General features: G+C 41.9%; 1 protein-coding gene across 4 annotated transcripts in view; it reads right to left on the reverse strand.

Moving 5' to 3' along the window:
- DYNC1I1 (dynein cytoplasmic 1 intermediate chain 1) overlaps positions 1–18,831 on the reverse strand; it is a gene marked incomplete at both ends in the record, with an annotated part of 175,353 nt that overhangs the window by 78,909 nt on the left and 77,613 nt on the right. For all 4 annotated transcript variants that reach the window (XM_080339250.1, XM_080339248.1, XM_080339249.1 and 1 more), the window contains one exon: positions 8,266–8,355. In XM_080339250.1, the coding sequence (XP_080195376.1) occupies positions 8,266–8,355 (90 nt within the window). The remainder of the gene's footprint in view (positions 1–8,265; positions 8,356–18,831) is intronic.

Genomic DNA, 18,831 nt, shown 5'->3' on the forward strand with positions numbered 1-18,831 from the left:
CCTTGGTGTCACTGATAAATTCTGTCTCTGCTTTAGAGCTTTTGTGAAACACTGAAGTAAATAACAAAAGACATTCACTGAGGCAGCAAAATAGAAAGCAACTGACTAAACACCAGTTTCTTTAAGGCAATTTTATTCCTTGTGGAGGAATCCTAAGAGCTGGAGCAAGAAATGTCACTGAGCCATGGCCAAAGCTGCCCTGGGGAGGAGCAGGAGCTGCCTCCGGGAAGGTTCTGGCACCAGTCAGGACAGCCCGGCTCCTGAAAGATGAAGTTACTTCTTTACGTGTATGCAGAGATGTAAACCTTTAATTCCAAACCAATATTTCCAGTACAGCCCTTTGTTTGAAAAATACCATATTTGCAGGATACATCAGTGCTACGTCTCCATCAGTTTAATGATGTGAGCATCAGAGGCAAAGGAAAATGGGATGCTGCAATTGCTACAATGCAAATTTCTGTTCTTAATTACATTACCAGGGTCATATTGATGCTGTGGCAATGTTCTATACCAATTATGCCTTTGCCCACATGTGCTTTCAAATCATCATTTTAGTTATACTTCAGAATTACTTATATTTCAAAAAATGCTGTTAGTATCTTCACAGTTACACCAAACCAACCTTGCAACTATAACAGCTTACATTCCCAGCATGAAAAGCTCTGTTGACATCACAGGAATTATGCTAACAGAGAATTTTGTTCCAAATTTATAAATAGGTACACAAAAAACATATCATAAACAGATTTATTGCAAAATTACAGAGACTCAAACTTTTGATCAAAGGTCCCCTACATTTGGCTTTACATCACAGATTTGAGGTGTTTACTTGTGAAAATGACCTTGCAGTCTCCCTAGCCCATACTGGGTTAAAACATCAGCAGCTAAAAAAGATAATGCAGCATGGTGCCTCAGAGAACCTCCAGTATACATCGGCATTTAACTTCAAGCCCTGTCATACATATCTTAATATTTAATTAAATGTGTGGCACAGTTTAAATTCACAGTTTGAAATTATTTTCCAGTTCCTACTGGAACACAGCTACTTTCAGCTATCAGGGTGATGTAGCCCTTGCTCATCATCTGATTTTCACGTGGTTCACACCAGATTCATGACGAGCCCTGATGCCCAAGTACAACACCAGCACCAGCCCCAGGGGCAAGGATAGACTGAAAGGCACAAGAGCAGGTAGGAGTAGTGACCCGGTCAGCATTATTGTAGTACTCAGCTCCCCCAGCTTTCAGAGCACTCCCTGTGGTCAGGAGAAGCTGTTATCACCACACGTAGGTTTGCCTTAACTAGTCAAAGCATTACCTCTGGAAGACAAAATCTCTGCACTACATGTGGGGTACATATAGAGAGTAGGAAAAATGCAAAGGGTAGAGGAGCAATCTGGCCCTCAGGAAACAAAGCAGCTAAGTTAGAAACTTTAGCCTTTGATGATCTCCTCTGGCCTTGGCCCTATGCCTCCTGCCACCAGGTTAGTGGTCCCTGTGGAGCTCCACACATCCAGAGAACATCTGTGTCCTCCCTCATGGTCCCCCTGAGTAGCAGAACAAAAATTACCAAGGCAGGAGCACAATTTGCCTCTAAGTGCTTTAGACAGAAGCAATGCATGTGAAAAAAAAGAATGACTAGCAAAAAGTACAGGTTGACCTATTGCAGCATCCACTACTGAATAGTAATTGGCACTAAGGGAACTCATCTGGCAAAGAAGCCTGTAATGAGGCAATATCCCACTGTCACCACTAAAGCATCGCTTTCCGAGAATCAAAGACAACAAGCATGACAATGCTGCAAAATGGCATAAAAGGGGAGAAAATAACTGCAAAGGCAACTGGAAAACTCATTTTAAACTGCTCCAAATGGTAAAAATTACTTGCTAAATCAAATCTTCTCTACAGCTTAGAAATATAAATTTATTACTCGGCCATTTGCCGAGTATAACTAGCAAAGAAAATACAACCAAAAATCAATAGAAAGGGAAAAGGCAAAAAAAATAAACAGCTTGGGAGCTGTGGGGTGTTCACATGCAATGGAGACACGCAATTGCAGTTCTACCTCAGCAAAAACTCCCTTGCAGTTTGCAATGATCTGTGGGAGGCCAGCAGCCTATTAAACCCTCTTCGGCATCAGAAACACCTTGGCTAAAGTTTGTAGGGCATAAATCAGCTTACCTCATTCATCTGACGGACACGCCAGATGCCCCCTGGCGATATCAAGCTTCATATTTTAACCTTATTTTCTTCTTTCATTCGGCTGCCTCTGAAGTTTTATTTGAGGCAATCTCTTCTTACAAGAATGTTAACATCATTACTTTTTCCAGTTTAAAACATTGCTGTAACTACTGCAAATACATGAAGTATAAGCAGAAAAAACCCAAACAGACAGGCTTGCTCTTTCAAATATGAAGATTTTCTAACCATTTATCTCTCAGAGCCACTTCCATTTCCCCCTTGTTCCTTCTCCTTGTCTGTCCATTATCTTGAATAAAATAAAAAGAATCTGTGTAATTTTCTGCAATTTTTCTTCCTATCTGGGAGCTTACAGTTACTTTGATCTCAGCTTTCAAGAGACACAGACTCTCTTCAAGGAAAACTCTGAGAAACCTAAGTAGCTGATCAAAGTATTTTTTGTTTTGTTTTGTCACGGAGACCTATGTGATGTGACAATATCTTCAGAAATTCCCTGCAAGAATATGGCATTTGCCTTCAAGTATCTGCTCTCCCTGGCATAAAAACTAAAGAAACCACATCTAACCTTCTGTGTCTAACAAAGCCTAGCGCAATGCTTAGCTTACCAGTGCTAAAAGTTACATGCTCACTGCCTGGTGTGCAATAAAAGCTCTTGCAAAGGAAGACCCACACTTTGCTCTTGTTTTTTGTACTGTAGCTTTGCAATGAACCATTGTGCCTGTGCTCTGCTTCCAACCCAGAGGAGCTGGACACAGCTTATGGCAGGAGGACCCATGATGCAGCCACCATGTTCTGCCTAACAGGGCGACATCTATCGATGGACCCACTGAAATGTCAACAGAACTGCATATCCACAAGCAGAGTGTTGTCTGGGCAACTCTGGGGCTATGAGGTCAACAACATGGATCAAAGAAGTTCTGCACTCATGTTAATGTATAATACTGTACCAAATACAATTGAATTTACATTTAAAATTAAAACACCGTGCAGTTGTATATGCACGGAGGTCACGGCAGGTATATCCATAATGAAAGACATTGTACACTTGTGCATAACCAAAAAGGTCTAGCATATGTACAAAAATTGAACGTGACATGGAAACAACTCATTTATTCAACACTTCTTTATGAAAAATAAGAGCATTTTATTATTTCACATGATTTAATATGATCCTCAGAATCACTATATTTCGCATTTGGTCCTTTGTCCACAAATTTCTTTGCACAAAACAGAAGAAAATCATTTATATTAAAACATTTCCTTGGACCTTTAGGAACTGAAGTAAAAAGTGCTGCAGACATATTCCTATCTGGCAGAAGGAGGTTTGTAGTAAATACAATATTAATAGTTGTGATGACAGTACAGGATCAAATTCACAAATATTTAAATACCAGGATTCAAGTATTCTTACAAGAGAACTAAAAATATATTTTTTAAAAAAAGGAAAAAGACTCATAACTAAATAAGTATAACAGAACATAAAAAATATTCTCCTGCAACCTCAGCAATTGTAAAAACCTGACAAGAGAAATGAAGTCCATTAAAGGCAAAAAAAAAAGAAAAAAAGAACAAAAGGAGGAGGAGAATGAAAGAAAAGGCAAACTAATAAAAATAGTAAAGCAGGAAGCAGCCTTGTTATGAGCCAAGAGATATAACGAGAGACAGAAGGTGATTAGCAAAACTCTTTTAAAAGTTGTATTATTTCTTCCAGTGTATATTTAAACCATCTAAACTTTAAATGTGCTGATGACTGAAGACAGTAGAAACGTACAGTGTGAGAATCACAAGGTGCTAAGCAGCTCTCGGCAGCTTTTAGTCCTTGCCTGTTGATAGCCTGCAATCTTCTTTTTCGTTCCTCACTTTAATGTGAGGCTTGATATTTGCCATGTCCTGATTTGATATGTGCCATATTGTAGGATTCTCATAGAATCATATAATGTTCTGGGTTGGAAAGGACTTTAAAGATCATCTAGTTCCACCTCCCTGCCATGGGAAGGACACCTTCTACTAGACCAGGTTGCTCAAAGCCCCATCCAGCCTGGCCTTGAGCACTTCCAGGGATGGGGCATCCACAGCTTCTCTGGGCAGCCTGTTCCAGTGCCTCACCACCCTCATGGAGAAGAATTTCTTCCTTATATCTAATCTAAATCTACCCCCTTTCAGTTTAAAGCCCTTTCCCCTTGTTCTATCGCTATGTGGTTCGATATACATCATATCTTGGTTGTGTTGGGTATAAATCGCAAACCCTTGCACGGCATAATTTTGAGGTGCATTTAGGAATTTTTTGGCTCTGAAGTAGCAGGTTCCAGAGCCTTAAATTAGAATCTGTGCCAGGCAGGGCTATTGATTGTGCTTCTCCAGGGGCTGTGCTGAGCCCACACCTGGGCTGGACTATCAGGATGTGTCTCAGCACACCTGAGCTCACTGTGGTGTCAGTGGCAGTGAAACTGTGGTGTTACAGGCCATTACAAACCCCACAGCAACCTGTCCTGCTTCTCTAATACTCGTGCCTGAGCTGTTGAGAGCTAAACCATCTCCCCCACCACAGCCTGCCTCATGGACACCCAAATCCCATGCACAAGGCCAGGGCAAGAGCCGGGCACAGCATGTCTCTGAAGCTGCAGACCTCAGCCTTCCCCATCAAAGCCTTTCATGCAAGTTTCTGTGGATATATCCACGGCTTCAGATAAATGCAGGCTGAGGCCCACTTTCAAGATCCAGCCTGTCCCACTGTTCATGTGGTTTCTACTGACATAAAGAGGCGCCTTAGGTGGAGCTCCAGAGCTCTGGCAGTGGAAAGCCCCAACCCACTTGATGCCACAGTTTGGGACCAGTCTCTTGTTTACGTGGTCAGGAGAGGCTGGGAACAGTCAGATCCGAGCCCAGTTCACCACTTGGCTCTTCTAAGAGCAATGGGGAGACCATGCACCTGAGACACAGATGACAACAGGCAAACCCGTGGAGGAAACACAAGGGCGTCCCAAGGCTACACACACTTCAAATGGTCAACAAGCCAGGTCTTTGTCTCCCACTCCAGAAACACTCTGGGTGGGGGCTCAAGCTGCTCCTCTGCCCTCAGCACCTCCATGGTATTGAAGTGCCACCAAGAGGTGTTGTGCCAAACAGGCTGCCCTATTGCAGGTGCACTGTGTGCCTTACAGTGACGCTGAGACAGGTCCAGAAGCAGAGTCGGACCCTGTAAACAGCCATGACTGCTGAATAATCCCACCAAACCCCACAGAGCAACTCTGGGGTGTGCAGGGGGAAGACAAGGAAATTAAGCATGCAATAAACGTCTGTAGAATTAAGTTGGAATACCTATTAACCACAAAGGAAAAAAAAATAATGTTTCCCCTTAAAATACCATTATAAAAATAGTGCCCTCCTGTCCTGTTGGTTTGGGGAGGGGGAAACTGAACAGCCTGGATCCAAGCTTTATTTTTCATCCTGACCTATTTTTGAGCTATATTGATGAAAAGAAGTCTGCCTTTCTCTCCCTGCACTTCTTTCTCCCATTTTTTTTCTTACACTCCTATAACTCAAAAAAGGCCACGCTGATTTTTTTTAATCTGTTAAAAAATGCGCTCCCTGAGCTGAAACCAAATTTCAGCCCAGAGCAAATTTTTACGGCTGGGTTATAAATCCCTGAAAAACAGGATTCATAATGGAAGTGCTGACACAGCCTTAACTACTATATAGCAGTGTGAATGGCGCCACTATAATATCTATTAGAGATTCTTTAAAAAGTTTGCAAAATATTGTCTTGCCTTGCAGAGAAAAAGAAGCCAGAGTACTTAATGCCAACATAAACATGCTTTTAACCCATTATGTGCTAATTTGCAGAAAAGCTATTAATTCTGAGTAGGCACACAGGGTGCAGCACCGACAGGAAATGTTCTTCTAAACTCCCGTTTGACTTGTAACATGGTTTTAATCACTTCCATGAAACACAAACGATGGCTTCAAACTCTGAATGTTGCTCAGAACTTGAGAAGGGTGATTACAACAGAGAGGAAAACGGGATTTTGTTGGTGAAAGGGCTAAAGCCAACAGGGAGAGAATGACACCAAACGCTGAAAAATGGGACTCAATTCCCTGTCTCTTTGGGGGACGACTACTTCATTTGAATCATAGCATTTAATGCCAGTCGTCAGCACAGCCCTATTTTATCTGTCACAACATGTACTGCAGGTCAAATTCACTTTCTATCATGCAATGAACATGTTTTCTTCTTTCTTGCACCCAGTCAAGTGTTAGCACCTCACAAAGCCGGTTCTGCTAAAACAAGCTGTGCCTTGCTTTTGCAGCCTGCCGTTCCTGGGGCTGAGACTAGTGCTAAACTAACCCAGTTGATCTCCCATTCCTGGGGGGTCTGCTAGGCAAGGAAAGGGAGCACTGCCCTGAGACTAAAACACAACAAAGAAATACAAGATGTTGGCAGTGACGCTTGGTCAGCAAAGTACATAAAAGGCTAACTTGAAAGGCCACCAAAAAGTGAAATAAATCAGCTGAGGAATGTATTTAGATTTTTTCTTTGTCTCTCCATGCAGGAGTCTGTGCTTCCTCCCTACGTATTAGTGCTAACATTACTTTTATGTGGAAAGAAATGGGTGGGATCAGCTGTAAGCTGAATACTAGCGGGACATTCAGCAACTCAGGACAGTGCTTATGCATTGGGTGCAGTGACATCAGGTTTTATGTCTTTGTGTTGTCACCAGTAAAAAGATACTGCGTTAGGTCCAGTGATTGCTAGAGCCCGTATGTGAGTTCACCCCACAGTTTTGGGAGGAAGGGCAATTTTCAGGAAAAAGTAATTTTTTTATGTTGCCATGTTTCTCATTCACATCTTCTGTTCTGCCTTTGCAGACTCTTCTGTGACTCCTGTTCCCTCTGCCCAGCGGTGGCTGGGGGCGGTGGGAGAAGCCGGAGGATGAGGAGCAGAAGTGAGTTCCCCCTCCATGTTTCTACAAGGATCTAATGAGCAATAGACACTGCAGGACTTATGACACGGGTGATTGCTATGATTCTCATAAGAAGGAAGAAAGATCAATTTATAATCAAAACAGCATGGCAGGTACTGCAACTCACTTCAGTGTGTGGGGATAGCGAATGCGGGCACTATACACCAGACTCAGGTTTTTTTGGACACTGATGTAAACCATGCCAGGCTCCCCTGGATGAGATAGGAGCACTCACTGCTGTATTCACAGTTAATGATTCCATGGGATTCTCTGTTCAAGGCGACACACCAGAATAGCTAATACTCTAATGAATTCCCACATAAAAAAGATCAAATTCAACAGCCCTCTTCTAATTATGAAACCTAGAACTAGTCCAAGAAAATAAAACAGGAGACACTCAGTATATCTACTGTGTCCAGTGCTGACATGCACCATTTCGACATGTGTCTCTTGTATGCACCATAAAGAAGTAGTAACCTGTATTTTTGTCTCTTGTAACCCAAGAGAGTCTCAGTCCAGGGAAATGCATAGAAGGGCTGGACCTGCCTGGCTTCAGCCTTGACCTTAAGTTCCCTGGGGGTAGCTCCTACCAAAAGAACTTGGTTTTGACAGTCAACATTTTCCAACGAAACAGTTTTCTGCTGGAGGATTCCTGACCACCACTAGGTTTAAGTTTGCCCCTCTCAAGCAGTTGGACAGTTATGGGCTCTAAGTATCTCTGAAGACCAACCAACTCTATGTAGCTGCTGGAATGCCTGGCATTCGTGTTTTAAATCTTTCATATAAGGAGTCTCTTTTGAGCCAGAGGACAAGTAAGCACCAGTCCTGGAATCCAAGAATCTCTATTTTGTTCCCAAATTATGAGGATGTGTTGCTGCTTCTAAACAGCCAGAGTCTTGTGTCTTTCACAAGCCTCTCAGACATACCAGCTGGGTCACTGGGATAATATTTTCTGCTTTTATGCCACTCATGTGGTTCTGAACCTATAAAACTGGTGACTGTTTTGATTTTGCTGTATTCTCAATAATAGAAACTTCCTATGAGAATAACTACTTGCAGGATTCAGTCCTTTAAAGCTGTAACAAACTCCTTTTCATTTTTAAAGTACCTTCTTTCACTTCCTGCTTCTGGTCTTGATTTTCCGTCTCCAAGTCATCCTGTGCTTTTGGCTCCACCATCTCTTCATCATCTTCATCCTCTAAAAAAAAAGGAATAAAAAGATCTGTGAGATTCACCTCCTTAAGGGGGAAGAAAATCATGTATCTTCTTTACAATTATAAACTGGTAGTAAACACAGGTAAATCAAAGTGCACAATAAATGGAAACATCTACATTTATACTCAGAGTGACGCTCTCAGACATTTCCACCCAGACTGCAAGATAATCTGTTAACCCAGGGCACCTGCCACTTGTCCTCCCTGTGGCAACTTCCTATCTCAGATGTCAGCTGAATATCTCCTTGACCTCGGAGATGACTTTTGGATGGCATAAGAAACAGATGCAAACATGTTTCAGCCTGGCAGCTATTCCATGGTTGGGACACATGCTATCCAGACACCTCATTTCCAATTCAATTCTCACCAGATTAATTTGTCTTTTGACCTACAAGAAGGGGTTAAATAGAAATCTGACCTCAGGTCAGATGCCACTAGCAAGCAAACAAGCATGGCACAGTTGTGAAAAGTCATCACCATCAACTGGGGGAACATGGAAACCAAAAAAGGCCTTTGGAGCTCACAAACCATTCTTGCATTAATACGAATTTAATGAACACTAAAATTTGACACATGTCAGCTACTACTGCCAGATGTTTTAATGACCTTCCCTGACCTATGCAAATGACTCTCTCCCTTCCCCTCTCTCCCCGCATTCCCATGTTCTCATTTTATTCAGATGGGCAAACGATTCATTCCTTTTCTTGATGTCTGTCTGAAGTTACAAGGGTTTTGATTGTCCAGACCAAAACATAACACAGCAGAGCTGGCAAGACAGTGATGCATCAAAATGGCTCAAAACCTACCTGACCTTCATTACTTCTTCCCAGCTAGAACAACATGATTCATTCTCCAGTGCCCAGGGCCAGCACCCAACCCACTCACACTCACGAGAGGGCAGGGATGCTCAGCCTTCTAGATTCAGTGAACTATGAAAACTGAAAATAGACCTGGTCCTACAAGAGTGAGTTGCAGTGACTAACAAATCTGTGGGCTATGGAGGAATTATTCTGGAGTGATTCTGGAGCCTGATGTACCGTCAAGGCATAGGAAGCACTACCAGTTCCCTGGGTCAGTCCATCGCGTACGAGAACACATGTTGTTCCAGCCCTGGGGCATTCAGCCATCAGCAAAACCGCTGCAGTTCCTTTGGGGTTTTCTGAGCAATCTGCTTGTCACTACACAGTTCCTTGGGACATGGCGCTTCTCCAGGCACACTCCCTGCTCTAACACTGCTGCGTTCACATGGCCTGGAAGTGGGCAGGGGGCAACATGTCATGTTTCTTCAACAGCTCAGCTACTGGCACCTTCTCCTGAGAAGGCTGGCTGCAATCAGTCCTGGCTTCTTGGGGAGATGGTGGTGCTGACAGGTTGCATTCAGCCAACAGTAACATGCAGCTGTATTTTGTTTTCAGTAACGTAATAGGCACCATACTATTCCCACCATGTTGCCTACCCTAGGACTTCTCCACGCAGAAGCCCACAGAGCGCATCTTGCTAGCTGACATCTTGGCTGGAGAGCATGGCTTAGCCGCATACTTTACAGTCATCTGCATGGACAGATATGCTTTTTCCTCTTGGGAAAAAAAGGAAATCTTGGCATAAGATCTGCCATCGCTTCCCCTACCGCTAACAGCTGCAGTGAGGAGAAGAGGGAAAGCTCGGCTCTGCAGCCATCAGGCAGGAGGGATAATCACGTGCTCCCCAGGCTGGGAAGGGAGGAGGAATCCAGCATGGATGGGGAGGCATTTTCAGAACTGAAAGCACTACTAATGAATGCCACCCCTTTATCAGGGATTTTTCAGAACATGATAGGAAACAGCCACTCGGAGTGTGATGAGGGTGGGGTACTCATGATGCCTACCTTTGATGCATCACTTAGCAATTATTTTTCCCTAGGTACCCTATATATAATAGAAGGGCTACGGAGGATAGCTTTTAGAGAACAAGCCAGGGCATTCCAGTTCAGCAGAGTACACACATTGCCCTGTCCACTGGCCAAAATACAAATAACATCTAACACAGTCAGCAGAGAGTCAGTGAGAAAAGATCACCTGCTGTACACATATGGGAAGGGGAAAAAAAGGGTCCTTCTGCCATTAGTCTGCGGCACTGGTGGAGACGGGGATGCAGGAGAGAGAGAGAGAGGCACTCCCAGTTTGAAAGAGCAGATGAGAAGTGTGAGAAGAGAGAGAAGTGACGGGTGCAGCAGGGAGTGAATACTCTGCTAACCTCAGGTACGTGTGCATATACAGATAGGATCACAGTGGTGTACAGGTATATGCACACAGACACGCTTATGGTAGATACCTAACGAAGCCAACTCCCACAAGAGTTCCGTGAGTCTTGCATTACAAGTTTTCATTCCCTAGAGCACCAGGTCTTGGAACCAGCTGTTTACATATGGATTTCAGCTTCCATTTTCAACCTGTTTCCAACCTGTCTGCTTGTGCAGGGAAGTTTCAAAAGTGGAATGGTTTGAGAAAACTAGTAGGAAGAAAACCAAAAATAAACTAGTATTTAACTGAAAATCTTTGGATTTTTAAGGCAGCATGTTATGCTTTTTAATGTCTCACTTGTAATTTGGTAATGGATAGAGATGATGTAGCAAATTTAGAACTTGAGATTTAGTAGGAAGTTTTCAAGCTGAAGTGATTGCTGTCCCCTAGAAGTGCTTGATCTCCTGGATTTTGGGTGCCAAATTGTTTGCCTCTCTATTGTTCATTCCTGCTTCTAAAGCAGAGAAGGAACGAATGGCAGAGGCACAGCTGGAGCAGTGGGGGTGTATTGATACTTTGGCTTCTATTAAGGTAGATCTTCTTCCCCTCCTTCCTCTTTTGGGAACAATCAAAACCAAGTTTCCATCGATTTCTCTCAATTTAATTGCAGCAGGAAAGGTTATTACAACAGATGCCATACTTTTTTTTTTTTTTTCCCAAGAGCACACACATCAATAAATTAGTTTTACTGGGAAGGCAGTGCAAGAGTTTTTAGCAGGTTAGGCACAGTTCAGATGTCCTTACTTATTTACAAAGAAATGTATACATATACACAGAGAATCTCAGCTAAAAGAATGATATGGTTGTGAGCCAAACGCTAAAATGTTAGCAAATGCCAGAATTTGGATTGCCTGGGCATGATTAGCTCCTTCCCCCTCCCCACATGTAGGCATGATGACATCATTTTGGAATTTCCTCCCTCTTGAGTGCTTGGCCTCATGTTCTGGGTGCACAACAAGAGACACCTGGGGCCTGAAACGCAGAAGTGCTGAGAGCTGAAAGTCAAGTGGGCCTGTGCTTTGAGTAGAGAAAGTGCTGGGGAAATGCTATGCATGGGAAAGCTCCCACATCTCTCACTTTTAGCTTTCGCTGGACGTTTTCATTCTGACATTTTTGCCCTTTCTCTCCTTGTGCTTATGCACGGTGGCAATAGCGTTGTGAAGATAATACTATTCCCACCCTGCGCAGATGTGTCGCAGAGTTACGTTTGTCAGGATTTGGGTCGTATTAAGATGCTGTGTGGGAGCACCAGAGAAACAAAAGCTTGGAAGAGGATTAATGTTTTCTGTGTTCAGTGTAAAACTTGGACCATGTGCATTAACATGAGAGCTGAGGCTAGAGTGCTGAATGGAAGAAGATAAAAAACAGAAGAGTTAAAAAACTGACTCCTCATTGACTGTTTGAAAAAAAAAATCTGTTAAGGAAAAAAACCCCATCACATTATAAAGTAATTCAAACTGTATCATCACACATATTTAAAAGAGCTAATTAAGGATGCCCAGGAAACCTGCATTCTGGAACATCCAGTGTTGCTTGGCTTTGCAACCTGAATGTTTATTTGCCTTCTTTTTTATTTTGTGCATTATTTAATGCCAATGAATACATACTTACACATGTTCATAGTGCTACTGTGCCTAAGTATGGTTATGTATTTGTACATTTGACTGTGTACAGACACATACCTTACAGAATAACGGTAAACACGTTAGCATTCATTTTCCTGTGTTTTACTTAAATATGAAAAAGATAGCATTTATTGTATATTTATTGAAGAATCTGTGGGCATCTACATGGTTGTTTCCATATGTGCCTACTCAGATTGGATGTGCCATTGCAGTAATTGTCCAGAGAGGTGAAGACAGTTCTGTAGTTCCTGAGCACAAATAGCCTTTTGCTATTTAAGAGTATATCTAACACACGGAGGTTTAGAGAAATAACTTTTTAACTGCTCACATCACAGTAGTAGAAGTCTTCTAGTCACATTTGGCAAACACAGAATTGCTACTAGCACCAGTAATGTTACACCCTGTTCAGAAGATCTAAATCAGAACCCAAATGTCTATTAAAGAAACCACATGAAAAAGAGCTAGTAATGAAGAAGTGTATAGCTGCTGTGTAACACTTCTCCTTTGTAGATCTCAAAGTACTTTGTCAGGAGGCCAGTTTTATTATGCCCATGTGTCACGCAGAAGCTGACAGACAGATCTGCTCACCGTCGATCACTCAGCAGACCAGCAACTGAGTGAAGCATAGAGGGTTGACCTCAAAGTTTCAGCCTCGGGACCTGCCCACTAAGGCCACCCTGTAATACCGTAATTACTGTAAAGACACAATTCCTCAATGGAAATGATCATTAAATACCTAGGTTAAAGATGTTTGTCTGCTGAACCTGACGGAGCCATATGTGGGATTGATACAGACTGACATAGTGGAACCAAACACGGTTTCTTCTTAACTCAGAGCTCGATGGCTCTCCAGGCCCTAGGAGTCGGCCAATCAGTCCTAACAGTGCTTTGTTTAACATGATGAAGTAAAAGCAGAGCAATCATTCTCAGCTTGTACTTAGCGTTGAACACTCCTGCTTCTGTTCCACACCAGAAAGGGTCATTTCTGTCTACACGCTTGCCTTTTTTTTCCAATTATAGAAGTTGCTATAATGAAAAAGAATGACCTCTCCATACCGACCTGGTTTTGTTTAGTCTATATGCAAACTACTAATTTTTGAACGTTGATCAACTACTAGCTCCAATGAGCCTGCTCTACACTTGGTCTTTGCCTTGGCCTCCACAAGGGTGGATCATCACCTCGCAATTGCAGTACATGGAGGGGGAAGCGCTGTAAACACATGGCGAAGCCCCTGACACCTGCAGAAGAAATGCCCAGATGTGCTCAACTGGATCAAGTGTTCACAGGGAGCACTGATCATCTCAGAAAGTCAGACCCCACATTTCTGCAGAGCTGGACTATTTATTACCTGCTTGGACTTTCCAGGGTTTTAAATCACTGTATTTATTTTTATAGCATACAAAAACATACCGGGCACATTCAGGACAAACTAGAATACAAAGATTACATCTGAGAGGACTGCACATGACACTGGCTTAGGGTTTTAATTCTTGAGATGAATACTGCTATGCTTGGGTCAACATTTTATTTGTTCATTGTCTGAGTTTTGGATTGACAGTTGTAGGCAGTTAACACTGGTACTGCTCAAACAGTTTAGTAAACAGCTGACTTTTTGAGGATTTGTGTAATTACAGGGTTCTGCTTTGCTAACATATGTACGACCAGTTAAACAGCGGGCAGCATGTTGTGCATTCCTCTTGGGTGGAGGATTTACACCTCCTCAGACCCGCACCTCTGAGATTAGCTAAGAAGTTGCAGCTTCTGTGTACTGTTGTATTGACAGACATACTGAATTAGACTGACAGCTCTGTTTTTAATTCTGGGTAGGTACAAACAATCCCTTTATTAAAGACATATCTTTAAAATAGCAATTTAATTAGCACCACAATTATATATTTTATTGCCTGAGTCAATGATATATGAGAAGCCAGTTCGTTATTATATGGGGTTTTATATCAGCACTGACATTCCTTCCGTGCATGGGAAGGATCAGCAGTGTATATGACACATTCAATAAAATCAAGTGTCTTCACAAGAAGCAGACTTAATATTTGCAACTATGAAATACCAGAAACTGTTGTATCACTTTTATATTTACTGTTCAAATTTATTTTGCTGTTTCTGTTATAAAAGAATTACAAACCAAGCAAGGATAAATGCATTGTGTTTATGTTGATATAAGCCTGAATCAAACAAGTTGAGTATTTTTGGCATTATCCTGAGAAGGAGTTAAAACACTGTCTTTCCTTTTTGAATTCATTCTTTCCATCACTAGCAAAATATGCAACAAGCAAGGAAACACATACTTTTCAAACAGGGCTGCTTGACATTTCACATTTTTGAAAATCTACAATTTGCAATCTGGCTGAATGACTTATTTTTCATATAATGTAATTTTTTGAAATACGTCCAGTTTTTCACTTTCATCTTTTGACTGCCCTTTGAAGCAAGAAGAGAATTAATTCATCAGTGGATTTTGTTTGCAGAGTGGGATGTGAGACTGGACGTACATTGGGCACATGTTAGTCATCCCAGATGGAAATATTCTTCATGCAGGCTCTTCTTGGCAATAGCTAGCTGCCTCCTAAAATGTATTTCAGTTAGCCAAAGCAGGGAAGACCACTCCATGCTGAATACTGAAAAAAACAGAGGTGAGATCTTGGCCTAAGCTCTGTGTGAGAAATTTCAGATGAGAATTTCATGTGAGTCTGAGTTTGCAAGGACATTTGCTTGCAAGCGTCACAGGCATGCAAGGGATCTCTGCCCCCTTCCCAGAGAGATACTTGCATGTGCATTGCAGGGACACTAAAAAGTTCTGGGGTATCGTTCTAGAGTTCCCCATGGCTGGTATGGCACATTCCCAATACATCACTTTGTCCTTATAAACTAGTACAGAAAAGTTGTGCTTTCTAGTGGCCATCAGATGAAGAGGGAACAGGACGAAAAGAAAGGGTAAAATTGGATTAATTAATTCGGGAACTATCATACAGCTGCAGCACTTAAAGGACTTCAACAGAAGCACGTGCCATTCTTCCTTCACTATCCATATCTACTGGTTTTTAAACAATGGTCTGTCTGTATCTTCTTCGATTGCAGTTCTGCAAGAGCGAGAATAAATTACAGCACTACAAGAAAAGACTGCCTAGCATCTTCAGACTCCCTAGATTTTTCTTTATCTTAAACTGCTATGTTGCTCTTTTGTAAAAGAGAGGCTTTGCATATTGATAAAATGCAGTCTGTGTGAGTCATGTTACTTTTACCAGACTCAAGTATATCGACTGAAGCTTTCTGAAGAAAATATTGTTTTAAAATTTAATCATAAAATAATATTTGACACATATATATCAATTTAATCCAGAAGATTGCAGGCCACTTTCCCCTGAAATTAACATATTTAGGCTTACACCTTCCACAGCCAGTAGACTAGTAATAACACACCAGTTTTAAAAGTGCAGGACTGGGAGAAAAAACCCTAAGTTTTCTTGTCCCTTGCAAAACTAAATACTGCTCACGTATCTCTGCCACATGCAAGAAGCATTTTCTGATCCCACCCCTTGCTTTGCAATGCAAAGCTCACCCCTCATCCCATAAGGAGCAGGTGGTATTGCCAGGCATTACAACCAGATCCCCAGAGTCCTCCTCTCAGGCTTCAGCCATCCTTCCACCAGTGCAATGAAGGAAGTACATATTTCAACCCGAAAACAAACACTGTAGCCTGACTGACTGAGAGGAGTCATTTAGTTCAGAAAATTTATTTTGCCTGCAGCATAGGCCATGCCTGTACTGTTGCCACTTAAAAATTTGTCCTGAAATTTACTACACTTCCTCTTAAAACAAGCACCCCGTAAGTAATTTTTACTCAACATTTGTTTTTAAAGCTCTCCTTAACAATTACCACATTCAATTACTGCTGTTCAGGGGATTCTCAGGTCTCCTGGTATTTGATTTCTCATAACCATCTCCTGATCTAGAGTTTCACCACTCAGCTCCAGTCCCTATGCCTCTTCCTGACTGGTGTTTGCAGTCAGACTTCCTTTGGTACACTATGAAGACAGATCTTATTTTTCCATTTTGTGACAAATGATAGACTATCACAGCCAAATGGCAAGAAAATGTCACAGAAAAAATTGTTTTAGTGCAGCATTTAATTAAGCTCCATATTAAACTATCCGAATTTCTTCACAGCCCTGATTGAAAACCTTTGCACTGCTTCAAGTGTTAGAATCAATGCTTTAGAATATAATCATTTCTTTACCAATTAAAATGGAAAGCTGCCTCTGATTCTTCGGGGAAGCATTTCTCTAACCCAAGAAACTGATTTTCCAGCTACTTGGCCTGAGCACATTTTTCAGTTGTGGCGAGAGTCTCAGAATTCAAAGTGTCCCTTGTTTTTAGTTTCTGGTCGGTCTAGACCAGACGTGGATTTTTTTCTCTCCTCTTTTGGACTGTTGCAACATCACACTGGTTGAAAGCATTTTTCAGTCCCCAGAGAACTAAACTGCAGAGTACCCCACTGGAGTCATCATCTCCTCTAGCTGATTCCCTTTTCTCCTCTTCCTCACTCCCCAAAGCTCATGTTCAATTCTATTGTGCTTGAAAATATTCCAGCTGGAAGATGTAACACAAAAAGAAAAGTACAGAAGTTTCCTTTTCTTGGCCATGGTTGGGCCTTCAAATAAAAAATGCCAACATGAAATAATGGTCAGACAGTAGAGCCTTACAACGGCCTTTGCAGACCTCTAGCTTTGAAAAAAAATAGCATAAATTTAAAATATTTACAGTATAACTGCACTGGTGTTATCTTTGAGAAAGAAGGTGATAGAAACCCTTGTTTCTGTGGATGAAGAAGAGGTTGCTAAACCATCAGGTTTTCACAACCTCTGGAACCTGCGAGGATTTCTTCCTGCTGTGCCGCTGGAAGAAACCACGTTGTGCCAGCAGCATGAGATGACTCCTGCCCTGGGAAAGGGCACCCGGACACGTGGCAGACTTTGTGAACTGGGCCTGCTCAAGTAATTTTCAAACACTCAGATCATTTAATAGTGTTAAATCACAAAAGCCTAAGTATTTTAATGAAAAACAGTCCCCACAACCTATGGCACTAGCAGCAATTGTAAAACAAAAGCTGCTTTCATATTAAACACACACACACGCGCACACACACACACAGATGACATATCTTGGCATTTACACAGTGCCTGATTTGGAGGTCAATCACAGGAGATGGTTGCCACAGCTGGGCACTAGGTGCTTAAAACCTTAAGCACAACGTAGACCAACTGAAGTCTGTGGGACTTTTACTGCTGACACATAAGGGCTAGGACTTATCTCGTAAACTCATTTATTCCAAGTGCAAATGACTTTATACTCCGCAGGCCACCTCTCCTATTTTCCATCGTGCTTTTGCTTGAGCAAGATTACAAAATCTTGCTCTTGTGGAAGAAATGAATTCTCCACTTCCATACTGTGGAAGCCACACCACGTAATATGCTTTAGGTCAAATTATTCAGCCCTGACTCTGGGCTTAACTTCTCCTGCAGGCATTAGCATGAGTTCTGGCCTTTCAGAATTTCTCCTTTATTTTTCAGATATGAAATAACATTTCAGCCCAAGGCCCTGAAATGAGCCATATGGCCACATAGTTGTTTGCATGACCAAGGCTTAACATTTAACTCCATCTTTTCCACAAATCACCCTCTCTCTGTTCTATGGCACTTTAGGAATAAAAATCAATGCTTAAGATGTAACATACACTTTTGTAACTGAAGTATCTGAAAGCATAAATCTCTACATTTATACATGAACCTCAACAGAGAGAAGTGGAGACAAGACGGCTGATGCATTACAAGGATAATTGGAAAAAACAACTATATTCATAAACAATTACCACAGCAAATACACAAAGACTCCATCTCTTTGTCTCCCTGACACACACATGCATACACTTTGCTCAGCATTTTAAAAATAACCATTAATCATATTGTAAATGCATTTTACATGAGCAAAGTTCATTTCAACATTTGTCTTTAAAAAGGCAGGCAAAAAATGGTTTCATTAAAAAATTAAACTACAGAAGAGCAGCTAGGTCAGGGCCCTTATGAGTGTGTGCTTATTACTTATATAGGCACTGAACAGACCCCACTTAATTCTGTTTCCCACTGACGCCAGTTCAGCTTAGTCACTGGTGTTAGCCTTGATTTGCATCAGCGTGTGAGGAAAAGGAATTCCCTCTGACAGTTTTGAACTTGCCATATTTTAATTTCAGTGTTTTTGTCCTACCACACTGGGAGAGTAGAGGATTCTTCTTCTAGTGTCTCAGTTTCAGGAGTATCAAGGTGAGCAACACCTTTTGTCAGTGGGAAAAACAAGGCACAAGCACATCAGCGGCTCGCCCAAAGTCACTTCTCAGCTGGTTGCAGATGATGGAACAAAACCCTGATCTCCTGATTCCTGGGCTGATACTTCAGCCACTGCTTCCCCCAGGGCATGTGATCAGGGCTCAGCTTTCATTATGTCAAACCAGCTGTTAAAATCACAACTGGTTTCCCCCAACTG

The sequence above is a fragment of the Nesoenas mayeri genome, assembly GCF_963082525.1.
Source record: "Nesoenas mayeri genome assembly, chromosome: 2".
In the NCBI taxonomy this organism is placed as follows: Eukaryota; Metazoa; Chordata; class Aves; order Columbiformes; family Columbidae; genus Nesoenas; species Nesoenas mayeri.